At 38.4% G+C, this 16,583-nt stretch overlaps 1 protein-coding gene across 2 annotated transcripts in view; it reads right to left on the bottom strand.

Moving 5' to 3' along the window:
* Positions 1–16,583, bottom strand: part of ROBO2 (roundabout guidance receptor 2) — a 400,096-nt gene that overhangs the window by 98,764 nt on the left and 284,749 nt on the right. For both annotated transcript variants that reach the window (XM_042810549.1, XM_042810548.1), the window contains exons 7-8: positions 5,350–5,474; positions 84–255 (exon numbers count right to left, since the gene is read on the bottom strand). In XM_042810549.1, coding sequence (XP_042666483.1) covers positions 84–255; positions 5,350–5,474 — 297 coding nt within the window. The remainder of the gene's footprint in view (positions 1–83; positions 256–5,349; positions 5,475–16,583) is intronic.

The raw sequence follows: 16,583 nt of genomic DNA on the forward strand, positions 1-16,583 counted from the left end.
ACCTCTCTGCTTTTTTTTTTTTTTTTTACACAACTTTTATAGTACTTCTGACAGAAGAAAAAAATGGAATTTCTATAGCTTACCATCAGTAACCTCCAGCTGAGCCTTTGCTAAAATGCTTCCAGCAACTGTCAGTGCTTGACAAATGTAGTAGCCTGCATCAGACCGCTGAATGTTGGTAATAGTGAGGTCTCCAGTTGGTGATACTGAGTATCTACTGTTGGGTTGGAGAGGCTGGTTTGGAAAGAGCAGATTCTGCAAAGACAATTCATCTTATATCAGTTCAAAATACAACAGCATCGCTTTTTTTTTTATCAATTAAAGACATGTTGATTTTTTCCTTAAAATCACAGAATCACAGAATTGTAGGGGTTGGAAGGGACCTCCAGAGATCATCGAGTCCAAACCCCCTGCCAAAGCAGGTTCCCTACAGCAGGTCACACAGGTAGGCATCCAGGCAGGTCTTGAACATCTCCAGAGAAGGAGACTCCACCACCTCCCTGGGCAGCCTGTTCCAGTGCTCCGTCACCTCACTGTAAAGAAGTTCTTGTGTACATTTGAGCAGAGCTTCCTGTGCTGCAGTTTCTGGCCGTTTCCCCTTGTCCTGTCTCCACATTCAGCTGAAAACAGTCTGGCCTCGCCATTCTGCCCCCCACACCTTAGATATTCATAGACCTGGATCAGATCCCCTCTCAGTCTTCTTTTCTCAAGGCTGAACAGACCCAGTTCACTCAGCCCTTCCTCATAGGGGAGATGCTCCAGGCCCTTCACCATCTCTGTGGCCCTCCGCTGGACTCTTTCCAAGAGATCCCTGTCTTTTTTGTACTGGGGAGCCCAGAACTGGACGCAGTACTCCAGATGAGGCCTTACCACGGCAGAGTAGAGGGGGAGGATCACCTCCCTCGACCTGCTGGCCAGGGATATAAATCTCTTTATATCAATCAAAAGAAAAATTAAGTGTGGGTGATTTTGAAATGAATATACAGGGCTAGCTCTTCCTGCTTTGCAGTTCAAATCATAAACAGCCCTTTCATAATACACAATGGTGTTTTCTAGCTGGCAATTTAGGCAAAATCACACTTGAGTGATCTGTACTTGTTATACATTTATCATCATTCTGAATTAATAATTTTAATAATACACTTAGCTGGCTATCATACCAGGGGGATATAATACTGCAGTAAATATTATAGAACTGGCAAAAATAATTGAGCAAAGGGAACTAAGGGGTAGTGTTTGGCAGTGAATATGTTCTGGGCAAAGTAGAAAGTAAGAGCATGGCACAGAAGTAAAGCTGGGAAGATAAAAAACAGATCATAAAGTAGGAGAAGCTGTATGATCAGAGGATGACAGAGCTTAAAGAAGATGCAAAAGGAAATTCAAACTGAGATATACCAAAGCAGGAAAACTGCATGGAGCCTTGAGGGTGAAGAAGAAGGGCATAAATCTGATGTAGAAATTGTCAAGAAAAAATAAATAAATATATATATATATATATATTTTTTTTTCTATGTATATATATATATATATATTTTTTCTATATATATATATAGGATAAGACACCAGTTAGCACGGAAGAGGGAGATTAGATTTTGCCTTTGTTGCCTTTGGGTTGGACTGGGAAAAAGAGAACTGTCAATAAGAATAACTAAAATGGACGTTACAGTCACTGAATATGATGAAGGATTGAATGAATCAATAATACAGAAAAAGACTGAAAAGGTTTTAGTGGTGAGGGTTGTGTTCACAAGGAAAAAGTTAAATTGTCTACAGCAGCTCTTTATGTAAATAGAGGATGGGAAAAGAGAGGCAATGTATGTAGAAATGTTGGTAGCATTGCCTGATATGACAAAAACAGAGGAGAAAAATTAAACAATAATAACGAATTCACAAATTCCAAACAAAAAAAGGCTCTGAATTTAATATCAACTCAACAAGCCTGCCATATAAAATTTGCAATTGTTGTGTCAGGAATATCTCAAAACATTGTTACCATGCTATGATAAGCTTTTAGTCACTACTGTGACTCTGTTCCTCTGCTATGTTATGACTCTCTACTAACTTTTAAGTTTATCTATATGAACTAAAAAGGAAACCTCAAAGTATAGAGTAAGATACTAAATGAATTTTCTGCAAATCTGCTACTTCTGTAGTTGACCTCAATGTTTTACAACAAAATTATTAGGAACTGGCGAGCAAAAAACTTGAATTTCAACAAATTCTGCTTTAAAGTAAAACTCACATACTTCTCTCTGATTTTAACATTAGAGATAGATCTCACACTCTAAGTATCTTTATAATTGTATTAACTTAACAGACTACTTGTTACCATATGATGAGTCTCACCCTTTGCCCCCTTTCCATTTCAATGTTCTGAGAAATTTTTCACACAAAATTTTTCCTCAAAATACAACAACCACTCAGTAAATGTCAGATTCAACTAGGGAAAAAAAAAAAAAAAAAAAAAAAAAGTGTGAACATTCTGAAACAATTTTAGGCTGTAGGGCTAAAGGGGTCTCAAAAAGTTGCCCGGTTTTCTAAACTGTCTTGAAACTTGCATAATGATCTGTTCCTGGCATAAATACCTATATCATTACACAAGTAGTAAAAGGAAACAAAATGAAAGATAGTGTAGGGCCAAGCTCCTAACACTCAAGAAGAAAAAAACCCCAAATCTCCTTCATTAAAAACGTAAGACTAGCCTTCTTTTTATTTTCAGCAAGGACTCGTTTATTAAGAATATTTTCTTCTGAGACATGAGTATCATACTCCAGAGAATATTCTACACTTTAGTAGGAGCTGATTAGTCTCATGAATCTTCCTTTCAAGAATCAGGTAACTTACGGGTTGCAGTTTGTCCTGTTACAGCACCAGTCCACTATTTTAATGCTTTTACAACCTCACTGGATTTAACTAGCTGCAGGTTTACTCATCTGAGCATGCTGGGTTGAATACAGCAAAACAAGAGTCACCTTAGGTGTAAATCCAGATGTTTCTCTGGATTTATCTCAATTTAATCCAGAGAGTTTAAAGTGTACAGATGGCCTGTCCTGGCACATTCTATTGCTGAAGGACTGTTAGACTGTGGGGAACATGCTACCAAACAAAAAGGACCAGCTGTTTAGTCACAAGACAGCAGAAGAAATTACACAGGAATTCCCCTCCTTTCAAGATGCTTATGCTCAAAAACATAGTGTGAAGAAATAGATTCAGAATTAAAAATGCCCTGCCATTAGTGGTAAGTGGGCTAACGTGACTACATAACATTACTCTAAGTGTTAAGAGCGGTGCTGCAAACTATAGTGCTTGAGTAAAAGCAGAATTAAGCATTGAAAATCCAGGCAACAACTTATTAACAAGTACATAAAGGTGAAAAGTCAAGCATTTTCAGTGGACAATGCTTTAATTCAGCCAAAAATCCATCGTCCAGATTTTAATGAAGAAATGGAAACGCACCTATTCTTTGACGTCTCATGGCAAAATCTGCCAAGTTCTATATTGAGATGGTAATGCTAACCTGATGCTAACACTTAAATGATACTCAATTAAGATTAACATAATGGTTATAATGAATCACTTTGAGTTATGTTTCAAGGTTTGACTACAAACCACGTAGGTATCAATTTTTATGTTGCATTTATTTGTCAAAAAAGGACTTTCTAACCCTTGGGATCTTGTTCTCAATATGGTAATTAATTTTCCAGGTTTGCAATTAAACAGCTTCAACATGGTACAATCAGGAGGTAATAACATTCAATTAAAGACACAAGATGCATTTTAACCTTAAAATGTTTTTACCCTTGAAGTGATACCAATGGAAGAGGATAAAATAGAGTATTAACACTTTTCAATTACACTAAATGACTTTAATCCTGCAAATGATGTTCTATTTTAATTAGAAGTTCTTCTCTTTATTACAGCATGATGGATGTCCACTCTATTAGATTCAAGTGCAACACTATAAGCTCACTTGACATAAACATTACCATGTTATTAAAATTCTCTACAAGACAGTGTTTTGAAATGTTTTCTAGCACATCAGTACTTCCCACCATAATTTCAAGATGATATTTTACTTTCCCCTTGAAAAATGTTCACATGATTGAAACACACAATATCATGCTTTTCCAGAATGTGATCCACAGAGGTTAGATCTAAAGTTTTGTAAATAATGAGCTGAAAGAAACACACTGAAGACTAAGCTTACACTCATACGAGATTACACTCGTAAGGTAAAAGCACTGCACCTTTGTCAGATTTAAATGCAACAGGGCACCAAATGCTGTTAGTTTTAGTCTTGTCATTCTGGCCAGTTATCTGACCTGGTGAAAAGATGAAACAAGCAGATGTTTCAAAGTTGGAAATAGGTGGTTGGGCTCATAACTCACACTTTGAGTTGTTATACAGTGCCTCTGGGTTAGAGGCACAGCTGCACTGCACAGCGCAAGGTAGATACTTAGTTAATCCACATCTCGCTGTATGGGAAAAAGGAGCACGGGGCTTTGGAAAAACTTATAGATCAAATAGAAAAGCTACATAAACAGATGAAGTCACAACAGGCTCCATCACAAAATTGCAGAAGGCACTGTCCTTGGATGTTCATCTATCCCTTCCAATCTTTCCTAAGGTAAAAAAGGGCAATCTGGCACATAGTTTACAATGTTGAAAGTTAACATACTAACCACACGTTAAAAGTGAGAATGCTTTACTTTTGTCCTGCCTGTGCAGCAAAGGCAGCAAAAAATATGTTGCATTCAAACATCAAGCTAAGCAAGGTAGAACTGGCTGATTGCAACCCCATCAGCAACATCAGAAATTTTGCTTTCACACAATGAAAGTAAGGATTCAGGAAAATATTTCCAAAAAAACATTGAGAAATGTCCTGAGATAATTCTACAGAAGAGAGAAGTTGAATGTTTGAAACCATATCTGGATGTACTGTGAGAATTTGCCAATGCAAATCTGTTTGCTAGCTATGTATCTACTTGCTCATGTCTAGACAAGCTTTGAATTGTAATTACTGACACTGATTACTTAAAAGTTGAGTCATACCTCTTTATTTGCTATGTTTGTCTCACCCACCTGTTTGTTGGGTGTCTCAGAATGAAGTATTTAAGATACCTACTATTGCTTTTTATATCGTTGCACGATACTGCAAATTTTACCCACTTAAATGGACTTTGTGCTTTTCACAATGCTAATATTAAAACAAAAAAGCAACAAAATGTTGGTAGAAGATAGTAGCTGTTTTAAAGACAAATTCCTTTGAAAGCTATCTTTATTAAAAAATAATCTATGTATAACTTTTCTGAAAGGCTTGAAAAATTTTATAGGGTACTTATATCTTACCTGGCTTCCTTCTTTTTGCCAAAAAACAGCTGGCTGGGGATTTCCTTTAGTTTCACAAGGAAAAGTCACCGTTCGACCTTGGGCTACAATCTGATCTCGTGGTCTCACCACAAACTGTGGGGGAGCTACAATGTAAGAGAAAAAACATACTGCAAATTCAGGATATTCTGCAAAGGGAAAATGAAGTAGATATAAGGAAAAAGAAAACAATATGGAACACCAGATATACTAATTAGACAGAATTAATATGTCTATTTGCTAAATACATTAATAATAAAAAAGCAACATTAGAACCATCAACATTAGCATAAACTCTACAACGAACAACAATAAATGCTAAGGCTCAACAGTGTTTATGATGCTGGTCTGGATATATTCTATCTTCCATCTGAGCAAGTATCATCAGTACAATATACACTACACATAGCTTATCATTCTGCTGAAGCTATCACATGTTGCACAGGATAAATCAGGATATATAGACTACTTTTTTCATTCTGATCCTCTAGCTTTTCAAAAATGATTGAGAAAGGAGAGAAAGGATGGTATCTGGATGATAGCAGAAAAATAGAAGTTTAAGCACTCCCTGAGCTTCTATTAGGGACAGTGTGGTTAAGAAGGGAGTGGGAAGAAGGACTTGCTGTGAAAAGGAAGTTTGCTAAAGCATCAAAGACTTAGGAGATTTTAGCTTGTGAAAAGTCAAGAAAAGAGCAAGAGTTGCAGAGTTAGTGGCTGGAGAGAAGTGAGTAAGAAGAAATGTATTTCAGGAGCACAGGAAGATAGAAAGGAAAAGAAGAATAAGTTGAAGTTAAAATGTGAAAGAAGAATCAGGACTGGCTTTGTGTTCAAGTAGATAGCATTAATAGCATTCCAAAGTGAACAATTTTGAAAAGGAGATGTGTTTTGACTTCTCTGGGAATGCTAATGGAGAACAGTAAATCGATGCCTGGTAGGAGCATGAAGGGTGAAAAAAGATTTTAATGTGCAGAAGAAAAGTGGGGAAGAAGCAATGATGGAAGATCAGAGTGAAAAACAACATCAGTGACTACTCTCATGTGACAAAGTAACTTTCTGATGCAAATTTCTCAGCCTTGGTTCAACACTGTAGCTCAATGGAATTGGATATGTAAGATATATTAAAAACATAATCAGCATCTCCATATGCTCTTACCAAAAAACTTGCTGATTTTTCCAATAGGCTGAAGAAAGGGGAAAAATAATTAAAGAGGTGAATTTTTTCCATTCCACTATTGCTCTGCTGGCTGTGGAGAGAGGTGGTTTAAGGAACTACTAAGCTTTAAGTAAACAGAATTTCAGTGTTTTAGAAAACCATCTTTTCACCATTATAATTACAAACTATTTAATTAGGCACGAAGAGCAATCAAGACTCAGCTTCCGATTACACCTGCTGACAGCACAGATGCAGATCTGCTAAATGCACAGAAATGTATGCAGATCTGATTTATTTTTTTTTAATACACTTTGTACTTATGTGATGCAGTCGATAGCACTGGTATAATGCACTCTTAAAACAAGAACTGTAAAGCACTTAATAAACATGCACCACTGTTAATTTAGAAGGCAGAAGTAGAGAACTATAAAAGGAGTCTTTCTTCCACCTCACACACCTGAGCACAAGTTTTGGACTTTCTGGAGAGAGAAGTGTCTGCCCCTTCCTGGGGCCTCAGAAAGCATCAGTCTTCTGAAGGGTTAGGTACCCTGCTGCTGTCCATTTATACTCTTATGCTCGGAGGCTGCTATAAGGGCATATGTGTTGCTCTGAATACTCAATCCAGAATCAGCTTGTTCTACTCCAGTCCAGCCCTGGACTATAGCATGCGTCCCGTTTTTTCCCTCACATTGTTTTATCTAGCGTATCTGTATGCAATCCTTTCAGATGTTGGAAAGCAGTAATATAGTAAGCAGTATGTGTGTTTGTTCATTCAATCATATGGCAAGGGAGAGAAAGATTTTTTGGTTATGAATTAGAAAACTCCATTCCTGAATGCATACCTTACACTAAGGTATAGTTCTGATCAACCAGTTAACGAAGGTCACTGAATTGTTTCAGTGTTTGCTGCTCAGCCACAGAAGTTCATTTCCCAGGATATTAACATAAAATCAATAGCAAACTCAGAGTGGAGAGCAGAAAACTTCTAACTTCTTCACTGAACAGGAACTATGCATGAGTCAGTGCAACATTATAGATGGACTCAAGATCATAATCTTCCTATTGAGGCTAAAAACAGAGTGTCAGGAATTCATCTCCACAGATCATGATAAGCATGATAAGGTATGTAAGATCACTTCACAGGCAGCCTTGGTCTACTGGTGCTAAGTGTTACAGACAGTGCTCTGAGACATCACAACAGAAGGAAGAAGGGCACGGCCCTTCCATGAGCTTATCTTTCAAATCATATAACCAAATAAATGCAGGTAGATAGGTTTAAATGTTTATCTGAAACATGGTCACACATAAGGCTGTACAGTAAGTCTATAATTCAAAGCTCTGTACTTAACAGGATTTTTTGTTGTAGTAGACTTTTCAAGGACCAAACTCAGGTAATTTAGTGAAAGCACAACAAGAGACAAACTTACTAGTCCAATCTACAGTTGGACCTACTCCTAATTCTGAACATTCCTCATTTTCTTAAGAGCAGAAAAATAATCCTTTCTTTTGCAAAAAGAGACACTGAAAAGAAGCAGGAATTAAGGTGGTGTCTCAGTCTGGATAATCCAATTTGTGTAGGTTGACCTTATTGCTCTGCTCTCTCCCTGTCACACACCAAATCCCCTCTAGCATTTACCATTCTAGGTGAATATGAGATGCTGCCTCAGAGCAACAGGTTTAGATTTTCTAAATTTAAGAAGGCTCCAGTAAACAATGGTATATGATTATGTACAGATCTGTTCTCTGGCTTTTCTCTGAAGAAGAAATTACTAGAAATTTACTACAAAACAAATAAATGAACCAGTTAAACTAAATATAATCTCCTAATCTCCAGAAAAACTTGCTTCTATTGGTCTTTGAAAAAAACACAAAACCAGTCCCTCCAGTCAAACTATTTAATAGTATAATATTAAGGGGTATGAAAAAAAACATTTTTGGAAAACTAAAACTTTTTTTTTTTTTTTTTTTTAATTTATTCAAAGAAGCTTTGTAATGAAAGAAATCCCCATTTGCTTCAACTTGCCATCATTTTCAGCTATAGTTCTGTTTGCACACAGATAAAAATGATGCTACAGCACGCTATCACCATATCAATTTTATCTATCAAATTCCAGCCGAATAATGAAAATTGACAACCAAAAGCAACAGTTAATGCTTGCAGGATAAATTTTGGTTAAGTACAACTACCGAATCAGTAAGACTACCATTATCCCCAGAGAATGCAATGTAGTCCCATTCAGGGACAGCAAGGCTTTGATTACAGAATAAGCACTTCAGTTTTCCTAAAAAGAGAATTCATTACCTACATACACAGATGCTGTTTTTAAGGTAGATAAATATTATTACTCATATTTTGCAGAAAGGTTAACTAAAAACATGACTCCCTCAAAGTTCAACATCAGTAGAACACTAGCAAAAACCTTATTCACGCCATTATTGCTCCTCTCAAAGGAGGAACATTTTAGAAGTCTGAAAAGGTACAGTTAGATTAATAACAGCAGGCTTGATATATTTCAGCTGTTAAAGAATTATGAGCTACTTTAATGCTTAATTCAATCCAAGCATTAAAGTGATTAGAAGAATCTGTTGAAAAAAACTGTTAGGAAGCAGGAAACCAAGTGTTGTGCTTATCAAATTATTACCCTTCATTGTTTCAGATGTAACATTAGCTGGATTGGAATAAACAGTGGAAAAACTTGTTTAATTGACATTTGAAAGTCAAAGACATTGGCTCTAAAAGGAAATGTACTAGTTGGATTCCAGGGCACTGGGCAAAAATATGAAAAAAAAAGAACAATTAAGACTACAGATTGAGTGCACTTCCATTTTAATTTTTTTTAAAATAAATTTTAAAAGTACATAGGAAATTAGATTTGATTTCTGGCAAATTATGCTCTGATACTGCATTCAGCAAGTGCTTGCTTCAATCAATGTCACACTAAAGCTCTGTTATGCTAATAGCGGCTCATGAGGGTGAGCAGGATTATATGGAAATCAGATGGCGAACATGAATAGAAAGCATAGGCCATGTACAAGGTGGGCTTTGCAATGAAGGGATGGGGAGGCCCTAAGGTTAATCACATCATGTTCAGAACTGATTTTACAGCACGGAACAGTATTCTACGGCAAGAATGAAAATAGAGATAGAAAAGTGTGAGCAGTAGTTAAGTATTAGTTATTGAAGACGGTAACAGTGCTCTCTGCTGCACTCTTTCTAAACGTCATTTTAGGCATCACTGGATACTGGATCTTTCATTATACAAATAAATGTATACAATGGTAGCCTCTGCTCAAGTGTCTTAGAAAAAGAAGTTTAGAATAGAAAGAATATTACAAAATATTTCTCAATTCTTTTCCAAGGTAGCAGAATCTTTTATACATTCTGATGGATTACATTCGTTTATTTACCACTAGTGTCTCTGGATACTAAAGGTTATGCTGAGTCACCAGGAGCTGATAAAACTGCTGATGTAGAAAAGCTTGAACAAGACAGTGAGTTTATTTCTCCTAGGTGAACTCTGGTCACCTGGTAAGAAATGTGACAGAAGATGAGAGTAAAATTACTACAGAAAAATGTGATTTTAAAGTAAATAGCACTGTGAATCCCATATAAAGTACTAGCAACATTTTCTTCCAGTGGCACAATTTCCTAAGCTAGTCTTATGGTTTGTGGCTCACAGTGAACACAGTAATCCTAAGGGAATTCCATTATCATGACTTGCTCACAGCAGCTCCATCAGTCCAGGTGCCCTGAGGTACACAGATTATATTGCTATGATTTTAATCAAAAGTAGGTATCATACCAAGTCCAGTATTTCTACTGCAAGCAGTAAAGGAACTGTAACAACAGAAATTAATTAACAGTAGGATTTTTGTTGTCATCATTTGTTTTTCCTAACATCCTCAATTATTTAAGGCAGTCACTATGGGATTAATATCATTTTTTTCCAGTGCAGACAATTTTCAGATAATTAAAAGTTTAGTAATATTTTAATTAATTATATGTACTAGGGTCCCTGCTGAAGTTAGTAGAAATTCTCCTACTGACTTCACAGAATCACAGAATTGTAGGGGTTGGAAGGGACCTCCAGAGATCATCCAAACCCCCTGCCAAAGCAGGTTCCCTACAGCAGGTCACACAGGTAGGCATCCAGGCAGGTCTTGAACATCTCCAGAGAAGGAGACTCCACCACCTCCAAGGGCAGCCTGTTCCAGTGCTCCGTCACCCTCACTGTAAAGAAGTTCTTGCGCACATTTGTGCAGAACTTCCTGTGCTGCAGTTTCTGGCCGTTTCCCCTTGTCCTGTCTCCACTCACCACTGAAAAGAGTCCGGCCTCACCACTCTGCCCCCCACACCTTAGATATTTATAGACCTGCATCAGGTCCCCTCTCAGTCTTCTTTTCTCAAGGCTGAACAGACCCAGTTCACTCAGCCTTTCCTCATAGGAAAGATGCTCCAGGCCCTTCACCATCTCTGTGGCCCTCCGCTGGACTCTTTCCAAGAGATCCCTGTCTTTTTTGTACTGGGGAGCCCAGAACTGGACGCAGTACTCCAGATGAGGCCTTACCAGGGCAGAGTAGAGGGGGAGGATCACCTCCCTCGACCTGCTGGCCACGCTCTTTTTAATGCACCCCAAGATGCCATTGGCCTTTTTGTCCACAAGGGCACACTGCTGGTTCATGGCCAACCTGTCGTCCACCAGGACACCCACGTCCCTCTCTGCAGAGCTCCCCTCCAGCAGGTCATCCCCCAACCTGTACAGGTGCATGCAATTATTCCTCCCCAGATGCAAGACTCTACACTTGTTTTTGTTAAACCTCATGGTCTTCAGACTTACATGGTCTTCAGATAAGAGTCATTGTAAAAATAATGTATTACAGAAAAAATAGTGACTACAACAGTATTTTTCTTTTTCTTAATAAGAGGTGAAAGAAGTATTAGAGAATCAATAAATAACAAGTGCTAACAGTTTTTTCATATACTTTGACATATAGAATTTCTCTTTTATCCCTGGATGACCTAAGAGAAAGAAGTGGGATAAATCTGTGCAGTGCAAAAAACAGATAGAAGATAAACAAGAATGACTTTTTATGATGGAGTGATGGCATAGGTAGACAAAGGAAAGGTAACTGATGTTGTCTATCTGGACCTGTGCAAGGCCTTTGACACTGTCCCACACCCACATCCTTATCTCTAAACTGGAGAGATATGGGTTTGAAGAGTGGACTATTCGGTAGATAAAGAATTGATTGGATGGTTATAGCCAAAGGGTGGTGGTCAGAAGAACTACCCAGGTGGAGACTGGCCATGGGTGATTTCCTCCAGGGGTCTATGGACTCGTGCTCTTCTTCATCTTTATCAACACCCTAGACATTGTGACCGATAGCACCCTTGGTAAGCTTGGTGATAACACCAAGATGAGTAGTACAGTTCATACAATAGAGGGAAGGGATGCTATACAGTGTAACCTTGACATGCTTGAAAAGTGTTGCACTTGGGCTGGGACAATCCCGTGTACGTAAATAGATTAGGAAAAGAACTCCTCAAAAGCAGCCTTGTGGAGAAGGATTTGGAGGCGGGACGGTACTAGGGGATGAAAAACTGGACATGAGTAAGCACTGTGTGCTTGAAGCCCAGAAGACCAGCTGTATCTTAGGCTGTGGTGATCAGCATGATGAGGGAGGTGATTCTTCCCCTCTATTCTGCCTTTCTAAGACCTCATCTAGGGTACTGTTTCTAGGCCTGGGTCTCCCAACATAAGAAAGATGTGGAACTGTTGGAGTGGTTCCAGAGGAGGGCCACAAAGATGATTAGAGGGCTGGAGTACCTCTCCCACAAAGAAAGGTTGAGGGAATTGGGCTTGTTTAGCTAGGAGAAGAGAAGGCTCTGGAGAAACTTCATTGAGGTCTTCCAGCACTTTAGTTTATAAACAGAAGGAGACCGACCTTTTACATGATCTGGTGGTGATAGAACAATGGGGAATGGCTTTAAACTAAAAGAGGGGAAGTTTATGTTGGATACTAAGAAGAATTTTTTTACTCAGAGGGTGGTGAGGCACTGGAACTAGCTGACCAGAGAAGCTGTAAATCCACATCCCTGGAAGTTTCCAAGGCCAGGCTGGATGCAGCTCTGGACAGCCTTATGTAGTGGATGGCAATCCTAACTATGGCGGGGGTTGGAAGCAGACGACCTTTAAGCTCGCTTCCATGCAAAGCTGTTCCATGATTCCATGAAAAAGCATATTTGATATTCCAAGTTTCTTTGTCAATTTCAGTTAAGATAATTGCCAAATCTTCATTTATCACTGTTATATTAAAAGTTCAAATAAAAAGAAAAAAAAAAACCTACAATTTTTTTTTTCTTTCTTCCTTCGGTCTAATCCCAATATAGTAAAATTATGAGAAAAATTAAAATAAAAATCCAACTCTGTGTTCTACATAGTTTAGAAAAAGATGTCTACAATTTCCTCCCATTTACAGTCCTCTGAATTCATCAGTGGAACCATTCTTTGCTGAGGAGACTCTTCTTCTTTGTTGTACAGTATATTTAAGCATCAACTTCAAACATCTGGTCTAAATTTCATCTCAGCATTGGACTACAGCTTGCTATTTGCACTTCTGTTTTATTATATCTTGTCCAATCATCTCTTCTAAATGGCACTTATACCTTACAGATGCTTCTGGAAAATCTTTTCTGGTAAGTCCTTCATTTATTTTTGATATATACATAGAAAAGCAACACTGATTCTGACTGCTAAATACCTTATATTACTTAAGACCTTCTCTAAACAATTGCTTGCTTTCTTTTTTTTTTAATTTTTAATTTTTATTCTTTCTCCTCAACTGCCTGAGATTCCGGTTATAACCTTTACATCAATCAGATAGGAAAGACGTACTTCCCTAAATTTGTAATACTTTAGCTTACTTGCTAAAGTAAACTGCACCAATAGTTGGCTTGTATCTTTCCTATAACTTCTGTGAGCTTAATAAACAAAACAAATTACAGTGACAAAAACACATGTAATCTACTATAATTCCTATTGTCATGAGGGACATGGACTGTGTGTGCCTGGCAGTGTTGCTTTTCCAGGAAGTTCCTGCAGTGCGTGGAAGATAACTTTCTGATGCAGGTGGCGGAGGAAGTGTGGCACTGGAGTTTTTTCTTACATAAAAAGGAACGATTGGTTTCTAGAGCAAAGGCTGGGGACAGCCTTGGATGCAGCAATCAGGAAAGCCAACTTTGACCTCTTCAAGGTCCTACGTCATTTAGAACATTGGATGGAGAAGGGGTCCAAGAAAGTTGATTGACATTAAGGAATCCCAGATTATGGAGATAAGAGGGAGAGTATAGAGAAAAGAAGACTTCCCTTTGGTCAAGGAGGATCTGGTCAGAGATTGAGTAGGCAAACTTGACACATGCAAATCCATAGGCCCAATGAGATGCACACATGAGTATTGAGGGGGCTGCCAGAAGTGACTGCCAAGCTGCTCTAGCATTCTGTGATGTCATGACGGGCTGAGTAGATGAGAGGAGAGCAGTGGATGTTTTCTACCTTGTCTTCTGCAAGCCTTTTGTCATGATTTCCCATAACACCTCCATAGGTAAGCTTAGGATAGATGAGTGGCCAGTGAGGTGGATAGAATTGGCTGACTGGTAGAACTCAGAGGGTTGTGACCAGCAGCAGAGTCTAGTCAGAGACCTGTAGCTCATGGTGCTCCAAGTATCAGAACTGCATCTGGTCTTGTTCAACATATCATCAGTGACATGGATGAAGGGACAGAATGCACCCTCAGCAAATTTACTGATGATACAAAGCTGGGAGGAGTGGCTGACACACCAGAAAGCTGTGCTGCCATGCAGCAAGACCACAACAGGCTGGAGAGTTGGGTGGAGAGGAATATGATGAGGTTCAACAAGGGCAAATGCAGAGTCACACATGAGAAGGAATAACTGCATGTATTAGCACAGGTTAGGGTCTCACTTGCTGGAAAATAACTTTGTGGAGAAGAAACTAGGTGTCTTGGTGGACAACAGGCTGACCATGGGCTAACAGTGCGCCCTTGTGTACAGGAAAGCCAGTGGTATCCTGGGGTGCATTAACAAAGAACACGGCTAGAAGGTAAAGGGAGATTATTCTCCACTGCTGCTCTGCCATGGTGAGGCCACATTCAGAGTACTGTGTCCAGTTTCGGTCTTCCCAGTTCAAGAAAGATGGGGAACTTCTAGAGAAAGTCCAATGAGGGACACAAAGATGACTAGGCGCCTGTAGCATCTTCCTTATGAGGAAAGGCTGAGAGACCTGGCTCTGTTCAGCCTGGAGAAGACTGAAGGGAGATCTTATCAATGCCTATATATGTCTACAGGGCAGGAATCAAGAGGATAGGGTCAGTCCCTTTTCAGTGGTGCCCAGTGACAGAAAAGGGGGTAATGGGCTAAAACAGTAACACAAGAAGATCCATAGGAAAAACGTATTTACTGTGAGGGTGACAGTGCACTGGAACAAGCCGCTCAGAGGTGCTGTGGAGTCTCCTCTGGAGATATTCTAAACTCTTCCTAGCACTCTTCTGTGTAATCTACTCTGGGGAATCTGCTTTAGCACTGGACTAGATCATCTGCAGAGGTCTCTTCCAACCCCTGTGATCCCATGAGAAGAGAAAGCAAAGAAAAAAGGGAATGGATGAATGTATTGATTTTCATCCACTTCTTGAAGGAAAAGTAACAGATTTCACCTTTTTAAATAAGTGAAAAGTTTGTATAGGGAGCAACACATCAAAAGACTCCTTTTCATACACTGATTTTCAAACACTTATGAAAGTACTCAGAATCCACTGAAGCAAAAAAAGAATTCCCACAGATTTGAGCATACATAATGAACTCAGAACAGCTAAAAAAGATTTACACATCAAAACTCTCCCAAGCTAGAGTTCAGCAATAAAAATAAAAAGCTAAATGAAATCAAACTATCAAACGAAAAAGAAAGGAAAGACAAAGAGGCCCTTTATCACTTCCTGCACTCACTGTAACTAGATTTTCTGTAACAGAAACACTATGCGTATAGACACATACTTAGTGGATAGGGCACAGTACAAATCACTAAAACTTCAAGTAGGCATCATCTTCCACATTTCTGTTTTTAATACTGTCTGGTATATCTATAAGACCTTAAGACGTTGAAAATGGAGATAGAGTTTGATGGGCCAGCCCTTAAATGTTTGATGGTTAATGTGTTCTGACGTATACAACCCAAACATATTTCTGTGGTACCTTGAGTCATTACAGAGATTCAAGCATAAGTCTAGCTAGCACAATTTGCAAAAGTATAAATGCTAAAGAGTTTAGAATTTTTTTTTTTTTTTTTTTAAGTGCTCTTTAAAAGACTACAGAACATCAAAACAAGTCAGTTCTGTATTTTTTCTTCTTACTGGTATTCACAGGCCTAAGTATTTCATTCTATGACAACCTTTTGACTTTAATCTAAAGGATTTGCCAAGTGACAAATAAGAAAAATGCATTATTCTTTCACATAAGGAAGAAACAAATGCGAGAAGTCTAATGTTTACTGGTGCACTTACCACCTTCTTGAAAACTTTATATGTGTCAGCAGCAGGCAGACAAAATACTGCACTTTGATATAGATAGGTAGGAGATTTCTGCCACTGAAAGATGGCACAGCAGTGCCAAGCATGATCTCATCTCTTCTGTCACACACCAATTGTCATTGCTGATATAGTTGTATATCTCCTCAGTGACTCAAATGAAGGTGATAGTTTCATGAATACACTAAAAATAGAACTGTTCTCCTGTAAGTCAGAATGAAATGGAAAAGGACAGAGCTCTTTCTCAGCTATCATCTAAACAATGTGATTTCAAGCCACAAAAACTAATATAACCTCCTTTAAAGTCCTTTCTATTTTGTTTCAGGCTGCATCACTCTGAACTGATCATTAAGGCATGCCTATTGATTTATGATCTGAAAACTTCCCACTGTATTTAAGTAAAATGTAGTGACATTTTACTTACATATGCTTAGATTGTATTTAATTAGTATGAAATTTGGAATAT

This window comes from Centrocercus urophasianus, unplaced genomic scaffold (genome assembly GCF_019232065.1).
Source record: "Centrocercus urophasianus isolate 14NV4802_14NV808 unplaced genomic scaffold, USGS_Curo_1.0 seq_12, whole genome shotgun sequence".
In the NCBI taxonomy this organism is placed as follows: Eukaryota; Metazoa; Chordata; class Aves; order Galliformes; family Phasianidae; genus Centrocercus; species Centrocercus urophasianus.